This window comes from Ceratotherium simum, chromosome 35 (assembly GCF_057802395.1).
Source record: "Ceratotherium simum simum isolate JZ-2026a chromosome 35, ASM5780239v1, whole genome shotgun sequence".
Lineage (NCBI taxonomy): Eukaryota > Metazoa > Chordata > Mammalia > Perissodactyla > Rhinocerotidae > Ceratotherium > Ceratotherium simum.
In genome coordinates this window covers 26,521,283-26,533,554 of record NC_141934.1, presented here as the reverse complement: position 1 = coordinate 26,533,554, position 12,272 = coordinate 26,521,283, and the positions used below count along the sequence as shown (strand labels likewise).

The following is a 12,272-nucleotide window of genomic DNA, read 5'->3' as shown; positions in this document are numbered from 1 at the left end:
CTCGAGGCTTGTTGACTCATTCATTACCATCAGAGGGCAAGTGTGTAAGTCGTGCAAAGGTCTGAGCGTCTGTGCTGGGCCCTGCCCTCTGTGCCGTCAGGAACAACCTTTTCTGGAGGGAGCTGGAGCATCCCCATTAGGCAGGCTTTTGCTCCCTGCTTCATCTGCAACAGGGCACGAATGGATGAGTGAATGGCTTTGGTGCACGTACGGTTTATATTTCTATTTATACACCGTATCTGTATTTTATCATTAAAAAGATGTATTTTATTGAAAGAAGGGATCCTGTTGCATTCTGTGGGTACAGTTCTTTGTCTGCTGTAATATTGAATTCTTCCCCCATCAAATCTTGTCTCTCATTTGACTTTTAAATCATGAAAACATCTCATCTTAGACCTGCAGGGACCTGACTCTTTGCAAAGCCTTCACTTTTGAGATGAGGAAACTAAACTTCATGAAATGACTCATGAGTTAGGTGGTGGAGTGTTGGTGACAGCTCCTGTTTCTAATGATCTTCTGTGAAGGTTATTTCTCCCTAAATGTCAACAAGGTTTTAAGGGAACAAAACGTTGAGGTTATTTCTAAAGTTATCAGGTCTAACATGAAACCAATTACATACTTTGTTTTACTTCGTGCCTTATAATTAAATATTTGTAATAGTGCAATGACAAGGAAAAAATACCACAAGGCTTGTTGGGAAACAGAACTTTTTAGAAAAGTTATTGTGAATTTGAAAAAATTGTTTTTTCAACTACTACATTTTATTTTACACTCACAAAAACAGAGCCCATTATATGAGGTGGTGAGAGCAGTCAAATTCATAGAGACAAAAAGCGGAAAGGCAGTTGCTAGGGGCTGGAGGAGGGGGGAATGGGGAATCATTTAGCAAGTACAGAGTTTCAGTTTTGCAAGATGAAAAGAGTTCTGGAGATGGATGGTGGTGATGGCTGCACAGCGATGTGACTGTTGCAGGGTAGCAGAACACGCCGTCCTAAGATATGCCGCTTTGTTCTGTTGATTATTTTGAGCATTTGGCACTTGGAAAACAGCAAATGCAGGAGAGGCTTTCTCTGAACTCCCCTCATCTGCCTATAGATACAGTCTCCAAAGGGAACTCAGCGGTCACAGATCCCCTCCCCGGAAGTTTCACCGGGGAAGATTGGCTCTCGTCACAGGAGAAGGGACTAGGAATCGACATCAAACTTTGTCACAAAGTGTCATACCTCCCATCTATTCTTCTAAGGCCCAGTCATCTTTCCTAAAAATCATTTACTCTCCCCTAAGGGGCCCACATCCTGGTCCCCTTCCCCTGTTAAGATGGTTTCTAAGGCTAAACGCTGAAGCCACCTCTTTGGGTTGCTCATTTCCCCTGGGTGTCTCCCATGTATACATGAGGTACACAAGTTAACAAACTTCTGGGCTTTTTCTTCTTTTCTCTTGTTAATCTTTTGTTACAGGGGTCTCAGTTAAGAACTCAGAGGAGTAGAGGAAAAATTATTTTTCCTTCCCTACAATACACTTAACGCTATTGAACTGTACACAAAAATGGTTAAGATTGTAAATTTTATGTTATATGTATTTTGCCAAAATTGAAAAAAAAAAGAGTTCCAATAGGTTAACTAACTCCTTAACGTTCCTAAACTAGGCAAATTTGGGGCCTGGAACTTAAGTCTGATTTTCTGACTGGTGGGGGATGAAATTGGTTATTTTTAAGCAGGAGCAGTGGGTGTTCTGCCACACAATGCAAATGCACAAACGTAAACAGGAAAAAGAACAGAATCCCTGGGGCTTTTTTTTTTTTTTTTTTCCTGAGCTGCAGATACCCTTGACTACCTTTTACGGTTATATAAGTGATGACAAAGCAAGGCAGGCCTTTCCCACCCAGCTCTCTGATTTCACCCTTTCTCTTAGGGGGGAAATGTTTGCTGCCCATTGTGCTCTGGAACATTCTCATGATGTTGAGCTCAGTCCCATACAAGGTGGTGACCTTCAGGGGAACTGGATTCTTTGGAGGAAGGAAGAAAGGCAGGCAGGCAGACAGGCACCAGCCCAACCCTCCCTTCCCCCCAGCAGCCCAACAGCCAGGCCCTTTGTGAGCTCAGCCCATCACGTGCTCGCATCTGCCCGCCAATCCCGCCCTGTTGCTGGGCCTCTGTCACTTTTCCATTGGTGCCAGCTCTGAAGCAATTTCTTCTGGGGCGCCTGCAAAGGACGGATCTGTGGGCGGAAAGAACTGAAAATGGATCCAGTGACTCATCCAGCTTCTCGCACATTCTAGTGCATTGCATTCTAGGTCAGAGGGCTTTAGGTTTTAGGAGCGTGACTTGATACCTGATTCCCGATTCCAAGTGGGACATTTAGACTTTGGGAGCCCTTCTCAGCAAGTAGAAAAGCAATTGTGACAACAACAACAAAATCCTCTGTAGAGCAGGGTTTCTCACCGGGGCATTGTTGACACTGGGGGCCGGGTAATTCTGTGTTGTGGGGGCCTGTCCGTCGTAGGATGTTGAGCAGCATCCCTGGCCTCTGTCGCTGGATGCTAGTAGCACCCCAACCCTCAGCCACCACAGTTGTGACAACCAAAAATGTCTCCAGACAATGCCAAATGTCCACTGAGGCAAAAATCACTCCTGGTTGAGAGCCACTGCTCCAGAGAAACACCAGCCCCTCTCTTGGGAGGTCAGTGTCTCCTCCGGTCTCTCACTCTGTGCCCTTGGACAAATGTTTACTTCTATTTCCTTCAACAAAAACCTACTTATTGGACTTAGATTAGGGGATGCAAGGGTGTTTCAGAGAATGTTTTCTGCTAGAGAAAAAATCAGTGTTCTCAGCCTAAGAATGTTGTTTTCTCTTTGGAGATAACCTTCGGCCCACTCCCCACCCTCTGAGCCTCTCTCCTTCCTCCTCTCTTCCTCTTCCTCTTCCTCCTCTGCCTCAGAAATCAGGCCTATTTTTCTCTGTACCTTTTGGACTCTGAGACAAGCCACGTTGCAAAGCTCGTGACTCAGCCTTTAAACAACATGAATCACACGGCTTGCAGCAAAGCAACAGCCAAAAGCAAACAAGGTGTGGTTTGAAGCGAGTCCTGATCACCTGAGAAAGAACCTGTTTTTCTTCCTTTAGAAACTTCTTCCTGAAATTTAGGGAGACATAATCTTATTAAGAGCCTCAACTTTTTGGTCCTTTAAAATCTCTTTCCAGAAACTTAGAAAGAAATATCTTTCACAGAAATCTGTATTGGCAGTCACCAGGGTCTCCTGCTAACCCGAAAAATGAATTTTATTTTTATTATTCATTTTAATTCTCCAGTAATAAAATTCATTCTCTTAGAAAAATGTTAAAAATTAGAGGTTAAAGTCTATTTGCAACACTGCTCATGATACCAAGCAATGGGCTCGCTCTGCTCGCTAAGATCTGGGCCAATTAATCACAAGTTAGAGATCGAGAAACGAAGCTTAAGTAGATTATCCGGTAAACCGGAAGACAGGTGACTAATGTCTCAAAGACCCATCTTCAAAGATTACAGAATCTTGAGGCAGTAAAATGGGCAGTAAGGTGGGGGGTCCAGGGATGTTGGACTCCAAGCATGATGGGCTCCAGGCATCACATTGTTCCATTCTTCTGTCAGCTGTGATGGATACCTTGTAGGTGTGTCCCTGCCTGTGGTCAGCCTGTTCCTGGAGAGAAACTCATAGAACAAAGTTTTTAATTTATCAAGTTATTGGGGAGTACATACCTGAGTGGAGGCCATAAATCAGGAGAGCATTTGAATTTTTTAGACTACGTGCAGAACGAGTAGTCACACAGAGGAGGGGCTGGGGCCATTTTAGCGTAACCACATGGCCTCACTTACGCTCACTTACACTCCGACTTTTTTCATAAATACATACATACATGGGTTACTGAAGAAAATACAGTTTTATTTTCATTCACATTTTAAGTATAATGTTTAAACAATGTTCATAATTTTAAACAGGAATGTAATCTTTTCCTAATGGCAGAACATTTTTCAGTCAGTTGCCTCTTTTTCTATTTTTTTCTTCAAGGCGTTAAAGGTAGAAATTAAAATATCTTTCCCCCCTCCCCATTTGTAGAAATAGGGAATAATTCTAGAAGAGCCCAGAAGGAACAGTGGCAGGAGAATTGAGGGCATGAGGGAGACTGCAAACTTAAAAAAAACCTGTTTTAAAGTTTCACCATGCTCACCTATTTTAAAACATTTTAAAAATGCGCTGAAGAAATGACACATCGAGATCACAAAATAGCCTGTCGTAAAAATGAAAAAGATCTGGCTGGTGAGCCTTTTTCTCCTCTTTTATCAAAATGGAATTTGTCTCTAGAATTAAATTTCATATTTGGGATATCGAAATGTTTTTTTCTCCCCGGAAATACATGGAGCTGAGATTCAATTAGTCTTTTTAAATCTCAGGCTTAAATAGCTTCAACTTCCGAGTCCAACGAAATGTCGACAGAGCTGAAATTCTGATAGCCTCCTTGTTTATAATCAAGCACTAAGTTCTCAAACCCAAGGCCACGCAGATTAAACAGGAAAGCTAAAGAACAATCTAGAAAGATCTAGTTCTGTCAGCTTTCAGGTCCAGCTCAAGTAGTCTCACAAAGCTGTGTGGAATTTCTGCCTTTCTTCTCCCAGTTCAAGGCAGACACGCCACAGTCGTTTCTCCGTTGGAAACGCACGCTTTGCCCGTTTGCTTTGAGGCATTCTTGCTCCTCCTGCGCAGACGCCGGCGTCTGAAGCGGAAGCCAAGATCTGTCGAGTCATTCGCCTTGTCCCGGTGCCCGCCCGGGGGGGATGGGCCCGGCCGCCACCACTGGGGGCTGGGGCCCGGGGGGCCCCGGGGAGCCCCCGCCACGGCCCGGAGTGAGGGGAGTTTGGTGAAGCAAAAACACGATTATTATCTCAAATGTGACCCGAAAGACCCCCGGTGTCGCGGGGGGGGGGAGGGGCAGGGCGCGGTGCGCGAGAGGGCAGCAGGACCCCGCCTCTGCATGAGGCGCTCGGCCTGAGCCGTGGCCGTCAGGGGCGGGTCCCGTGGCCGGCGGGACCGTTGGGGCTGAGGGGAGGGGGCGTCGGGGCCGGGCTGCGGGGACAGCCCGCTCCGGGCGCCCGGGAGACTCCGCGCCGGGTTTTCGCGCCTCCCGGGGGCCTCTCCCCCGCCCCCTCCATCGAGCGCTGGCCACGTCCGCGGACGCAGCGCGCAAAGAACGCGGTGATCCCTCCGCCCGGCCTCTCAGGACAGCGCCCCCCCCGGCCCCAGATTCAACCCCAAAGTCCCCGTATTAACAGGAGAACATTTCAGGGGGGCGATTAGGTGGTTCCGGGGAACTATTTTTCTCTCCAGGCAGCAGGAAGGGCTGAGAAAAGTAGTCCCTTCTCGGCCTTTCTGCGGAGTGATCCCCGGGGCGGGGCTACCGTTGCTATATAAGTGAAGCGCCGGGCGTGGCGCAGGCACATCGGTGTAGGTCAGGCGCTCTGTTCGTGTTGCTCGTTCGCTGCTGTCGGCGCAACTTGGTGAGTAGAGGCCGCTGCGGTGGCCCTGGGGTCTGGTGGCCGTGCGGCTGCGGGGTAGGGGGGAGGCCGCGCTGCCCGCCGCGGGCACAGGGGCGGCTGAGGCTTTCAGGTTCCCGGGGCCCGCGAGCAGGGCAGCCGTGAGGGGGGGGAAGGAACGAGCAAGATGGCGGCCGTTTCCGATCCCTAGTCGGGGGAAGCGGGACTCTGAAGCGGGCCAGGAGGTTGGAGAGAGATGGGGAGTCGTGGGTGAAGGAAACCGCGAAGGCCGCGAGCGCGGGGGAGCTCGGCTACTTGTAGGGCCGGGTCGGGCGGCGTGTGGGGCGGCTGCGGTGAAGAGAGCGGTTCGCCGCGTGACTGGCGCGAGAACCTGGTCTCGTCGCAGCGGGGGGTCCTGGCGTCGTGGGTGCCGCTCCCGCCAGTCCCGCACCCACTGTGGGGGAGGGGCGCGCTCGCGGGAGCGGGCTCGTGACGTCAGCGCCGCTGTGGGCTCATAATGCGGGGTGGGGCCGCCTGCAGGGGTGGGGGGCAGCTTTGTGTGAGTCACGGGACACGGGGTTTGGGCCTGATGTGGACGCTGCCGGACTGACATGACAGGGGACACGGGTCCGCTGAGGGGGGAGATAAGTGAGGCGTCCAAATCTACCGGGCCAGGTGTCCCTGCTTTTCTCTGGTAAGTTCCTGAAATGGGTTCCGGCTCATTTGTCAAGCGTGTCCCGTTTCATTGCGTGAGGTTGTTCAAGAGAGGTGTCCATTTCCGTCTTTTGGCTGGCACAGTGACCTTTGACTCCTGCTCCTGAGGAACGTGTTGACCCGTGAATTACCTGTTAAACTCTTGGATTTTTTCTTTATCGTTTTGTTCTGACAGACAATGCAGATCTTCGTGAAGACCCTGACGGGCAAGACCATCACCCTCGAGGTGGAGCCCAGTGACACCATTGAGAACGTCAAGGCCAAGATCCAGGACAAGGAGGGCATCCCCCCTGACCAGCAGAGGTTGATCTTCGCTGGGAAACAGCTGGAAGATGGACGCACCCTGTCTGACTACAACATCCAGAAGGAGTCCACTCTGCACCTGGTCCTCCGTCTCAGAGGTGGGATGCAGATCTTCGTGAAGACCCTGACCGGTAAGACCATCACCCTCGAGGTGGAGCCCAGTGACACCATTGAGAATGTCAAGGCCAAGATCCAGGATAAGGAGGGCATCCCCCCTGACCAGCAGAGGTTGATCTTCGCTGGGAAACAGCTGGAAGATGGACGCACCCTGTCTGACTACAACATCCAGAAGGAGTCCACTCTGCACCTGGTCCTCCGTCTCAGAGGTGGGATGCAGATCTTCGTGAAGACCCTGACGGGCAAGACCATCACCCTCGAGGTGGAGCCCAGCGACACCATTGAGAACGTCAAGGCCAAGATCCAGGATAAGGAGGGCATCCCCCCTGACCAGCAGAGGTTGATCTTCGCTGGGAAACAGCTGGAAGATGGACGCACCCTGTCTGACTACAACATCCAGAAGGAGTCCACTCTGCACCTGGTCCTCCGTCTCAGAGGTGGGATGCAGATCTTCGTGAAGACCCTGACGGGCAAGACCATCACCCTCGAGGTGGAGCCCAGCGACACCATTGAGAACGTCAAGGCCAAGATCCAGGATAAGGAGGGCATCCCCCCTGACCAGCAGAGGTTGATCTTCGCTGGGAAACAGCTGGAAGATGGACGCACCCTGTCTGATTATAACATCCAGAAAGAATCTACTCTGCACCTGGTCCTCCGTCTCAGAGGTGGGATGCAGATCTTCGTGAAGACCCTGACCGGTAAGACCATCACCCTCGAGGTGGAGCCCAGTGACACCATTGAGAACGTCAAGGCCAAGATCCAGGACAAGGAGGGCATCCCCCCTGACCAGCAGAGGTTGATCTTCGCCGGGAAACAGCTGGAAGATGGACGCACCCTGTCTGACTACAACATCCAGAAAGAATCTACTCTGCACCTGGTCCTCCGTCTCAGAGGTGGGATGCAGATCTTCGTGAAGACCCTGACCGGTAAGACCATCACCCTCGAGGTGGAGCCCAGCGACACCATTGAGAACGTCAAGGCCAAGATCCAGGACAAGGAGGGCATCCCCCCTGACCAGCAGAGGTTGATCTTCGCTGGGAAACAGCTGGAAGATGGACGCACCCTGTCTGACTACAACATCCAGAAGGAGTCCACTCTGCACCTGGTCCTCCGTCTCAGAGGTGGGATGCAGATCTTCGTGAAGACCCTGACGGGCAAGACCATCACCCTCGAGGTGGAGCCCAGTGACACCATTGAGAACGTCAAGGCCAAGATCCAGGATAAGGAGGGCATCCCCCCTGACCAGCAGAGGTTGATCTTCGCTGGGAAACAGCTGGAAGATGGACGCACCCTGTCTGATTATAACATCCAGAAGGAGTCCACTCTGCACCTGGTCCTCCGTCTTAGAGGTGGGATGCAGATCTTCGTGAAGACCCTGACCGGTAAAACCATCACCCTCGAGGTGGAGCCCAGTGACACCATTGAGAACGTCAAGGCCAAGATCCAGGACAAGGAGGGCATCCCCCCTGACCAGCAGAGGTTGATCTTCGCCGGGAAACAGCTGGAAGATGGACGCACCCTGTCTGATTACAACATCCAGAAAGAATCTACTCTGCACTTGGTCCTGCGCTTGAGGGGGGGTGTCTAAGTTCCCCCTTTTAAGCTTCTGACAAATTTCATTGCACTTTCCTTTCAATAAAGTTGTTGCATACCCAAATAGTGTGATTTTTTTTTTTTTTTCCTGAGTTAGGTTCTTTTTAGTTAGGGTGGGGTGTGAGGAATTAAGGTTTTCAGTCTACCCCAATCCTATGGCAACCAGGAGGTAAGAAATACCACTAAAAGATGGTGTTAATGTAGAACTGTAGTGGGTGAGAAATTAGAGGTTGCTTTTATAATTTTCCATATGTACAGTTACATGTAGACACTTGTAGACTACTGACTTGAAAAATACTGAGTTTGGGCATGGTTGTGAGGTACCTGAGAATGGAAAAGTTTCTGGAATACTAGCAGGAAGGAGATAACAGAAGGTGAGTGTGGTGGAAGAGAATGTATAAGAATCAGTTTTAATACATAGCTCTATTTAAATCCACATTGAGCTGCGTAGAAAGTCATCATTTAACCAGACTTCCTAAAGAATGTGGCAGGTAATGTGTATTAAATGAAAAGTACCTGTCAGGCATTACACGAGAATGTTTAGGAATTAGTGGCTGTTTAGAGACTGAAAGCTGTTGATTCAAATGTCACATAATTATTGCTGAAATAAGTTGTCAAGATGATTCCATAATTTTCATGTGACTGTAGATAAAAGGTTTGTATATAACTTCATTGGTGGTGGGTGGCCCTTGGTCTTCATTTCCAAAAGTTTAGGGTAGTGGCATTTACCCAATCACGTGGGGCTGGTAAGGAATTATCTTTCTATGTCATAACTAGAACCAAAGGTGGAAGCTGCAGGTTTAGTACAAGCAATTGGCTTTGGGTGATAGGCGCCCCAGAAAGCCAAGGCCTGTTAAAGGACTGTAAGGGATTATTTTCTCCAAGGAGCACCACTCCTTCAATCCTCCCCCTCTCCCAGTTTTAGGGTATCTGTGCATAACCTCTGATGTAGAGGAGGTTTTGTGTTGTCACTCCCATTATAATATGGCTGAAACAGGGTTTAAGTCTAGGTTAAGTCCCTAGCTTCAGGGATCGCAACTGGAAAATTAATGCCATTTGAGAAGTCTGTAAACTTTAGACAAGTTTTGGTGGTGGTTCACTTTGTGCTGACACAAGCATGTGTAACATTATTTTTGCTGAATTTCCATGACTCACCCATGCAAGTCAACACATGGGTCAGGAACCCTTACAAGAACCCCAGGAACCTCACCAGCACCTGTAACCACTTGGGGTTACTATGCTGGGAGTCTTGGTGCGGGTAATTCTGGTGCTCGTTAGAAATGAGTGGTCATAGCACAGGGAAAAGACCTCAATAGCATCTTGAAAAGGTCCACTGCAGGACAGGCATAAGGTTCTTAAATCTGTTAATGATGAGTGCGTATACCAGCAACTACTAGTTAATTCTTCCCCCGCACAGAAAAGGTAGCATACTGGTTTGCAGTCTGTCCTGCACCTTTTTCATTTTCCATTTTTTCTTTGATGGTTTTGGCATGGTTCTAAAGTTCCATTTTGTATAAAGGAAAAATACCTTTTATATAATTTTCTCAAGGACAAAAAGCCACCAGGGCAACACAATCCCTAGTGAACATACACAGGCCCTTCCATCCGATAAATAAAAAACACGTCAGAACCGGTAGAGATACAGTGATGAATGAGAGGGATTTCTGCCATCAAGGGGTCCTCAGTCTAAAGAACAGAGATGCTAGACTTGTTCAGGTTTGTTGAATAATTGTTAAAGCACCCCTAAATTTGGTTTCACACTTGAATGAATGCTATGTGAGAATTCACTTACATAGATGTGGTTGTGTCTTGAATAAACCAGGTGAAAAGTGTGTGGCTTGTATTAAAAGTCGTGTTACTTTTTATGTTTTGTCTGAAAGCAGAGCAAAATCCTCACTAAAACCGGATCTTTGACAGGTTATGAAGATGGCCCTGATAGAGGTATATTGTTTCGAGATTGGCAGGTGCCTTTTACTAAAGGCTGTCAGCCATTTTAATGTGCAGTGCTTATTTCTGCCGGAAGAGGGAGCTACAGGGACAGACTTTGGTTGAGTCCTGAAGCCTGCAGCGCTCCCAAGTGGTTGTGGTTGATCAGGCGATTGAAGCTTTGTTACAGAGGCTTGTTTACTACTCAGTAAGGGTTGATTTACTGTCCCCTCAAATGCCTTTTACTTTCCTTTTTCTTCCAGTCCTGTAGCCGCCACTGTTTCCACCCAGCTGGAATTATTCTGTTACACCTAGTGTAGCTGTTATTCAACATAGAGCCTCTGTTTCCTACTGTATCTCGTTGGACCTCACCCCTCAAAATGCTCTTCTCTCTGCTTGCCACTTTCTTTTTCCCATATGCTCCCTGCCATTTTGCACCTCCTTCCTTCACTCAAGCTGCTCCCTCTTTCTGAAATAGCGCTACTCGCACCTCAACAAATCAAATCCTACCTAATGTCAACGCCTAATTCAAAGATGCCACAAAGCTTTCCTTGACTGTCCCAACTGGAAGTTATCTGTCTTCCCTGAAGTCTCATAGCTGTTTATACTTTGTATTGAAGCTCTTTATTCAAATGAGATAGCTCTGTTCCTTTATTTGTTTCCCCAGCACACTGGCGTATTTATTAAGTATGAGATGTAGTCTTTCATGGGCTCTTCATTGTACTTCCCCAAACAATATGGCTATAGAAATCCTTAAATGATTCCTACTGGGCCTCCTAATTTGCTTAAAAAGAAAACTAGGTTAAGAACCATGTTCTTGTGATAGGCACAGAACTGGAAAACAGAATGCAAATGTTTTCTATCTTGAGACAGATATATATTGCATAGATCTGAACAATTAGTAAAATAGTGGGTTTTCTACGATCAAAAGCTTTCAATGAGTAATAAAGGATGCTTTTAAGAGTAAGAAATAAGTAGTAATGAGTAATAGTAATAAGTGGGTTGTGTCAAGCCCCACCTCCACCACCAGAAAAAGCTGGTTTCTGACTTGCAGAGTGGTCGAGAATCTGGATCTTTGTCTCCCTTTTTAAGCCATTCTGCTCTCTGATTGGCTTTTGTGAAAGCACTCAATTTTTTACCGTGCTGAAGAGAAGCATCGGGGCTATAACCAGAGCTGAGATAGCTGGAATTTCCTCAATGGTCCACCAACTAGAATTAGACTGAGCAATAGTGTGTGAATTAGGAGTGCTTTTGGCTACAGGAAACAAAATCCAAATCACAGGATTAAATAAAGGGGTGTTAATTTTCTCACATAACAAGAAGTCTGAAAGGACGCAGCAAGGGTCTGCTGTGTTGTGATTCTCTTGTTCTTTCCCTCATAGTTGCAAGATTGTTACCACAGCTCCGGATATCCTATCTGTATTCAAAGCAGGGAGAAGGGGGGAGCAGTGGGGCCAGCCACATCAGTTTCTTTTATGAAGAAAATAAAAGCTTCTGCTGACTTACCCTCAGGTCTCATTGATCAGAACTGGTCAAGGGGCCAGATTGGTTTAAAATAGAAGGTTTCTCAAACTCAGCACTGTTAACCTTTTGGCCTTTTGTTGTGGGGGCTTTCCTGTGCATGTAGGATGGTTAGCAGCATTCCTGGCCTCTACCCATTAGGTGCTGGTAGCCCCCAGTTGTGACAACTAAAAATGTCTCCAGACATTTCCAAAGTCCCCTGGGAGGCAAAAGTCATCCCCCTTCAAGAACCACTGGTTTAGACCAATCATGATCCATTACTTGAGGCTGGTTATGTTTCCACCCTGAAAAAAAAATCAATTAGCAAAGGAAAAAGATGGAGAGAGGTATACGGCAGGCAGCTAAAAGCAGTGATAATGAAACCTAATGAGGACACTCATTCTCCCCCCGCCCCCCAAAGCCCCAGTAGATAGTTGTATGTCATAGCTGCACATCCTTCTAGTTGCTGTATGTGGGGCGCGGCCTCAGCATGGCCGGAGAAGCAGTGTGTCGGGGCGGGCCTGGGATCCGAACCCGGGCCGCCAATAGCGGAGCGCGCGCACTTAACTGCTAAGCCACGGGGCCGGCCCAGGACACTCATTCTTTATGTCAT

The 12,272-nt window shown here is 48.0% G+C and overlaps 1 protein-coding gene across 1 annotated transcript; it reads left to right on the top strand.

Moving 5' to 3' along the window:
* The first annotated feature begins 5,374 nt into the window (after positions 1–5,374).
* Positions 5,375–8,297, top strand: UBC (ubiquitin C). Its single transcript, XM_087423454.1, has 2 exons — positions 5,375–5,530; positions 6,396–8,297. Exon 2 carries the CDS (start codon positions 6,399–6,401, stop codon positions 8,226–8,228), a length of 1,830 nt encoding a protein of 609 aa, XP_087279580.1. The 5' UTR covers positions 5,375–5,530; positions 6,396–6,398; the 3' UTR covers positions 8,229–8,297.
* Positions 8,298–12,272: the final 3,975 nt, after the last annotated feature.

Excerpts from the sequence above, each read along its gene's own strand:
- UBC (XM_087423454.1), top strand. The coding sequence starts at position 6,399 with ATGCAGATCTTCGTGAAGACCCTGACGGGCAAGACCATCACCCTCGAG.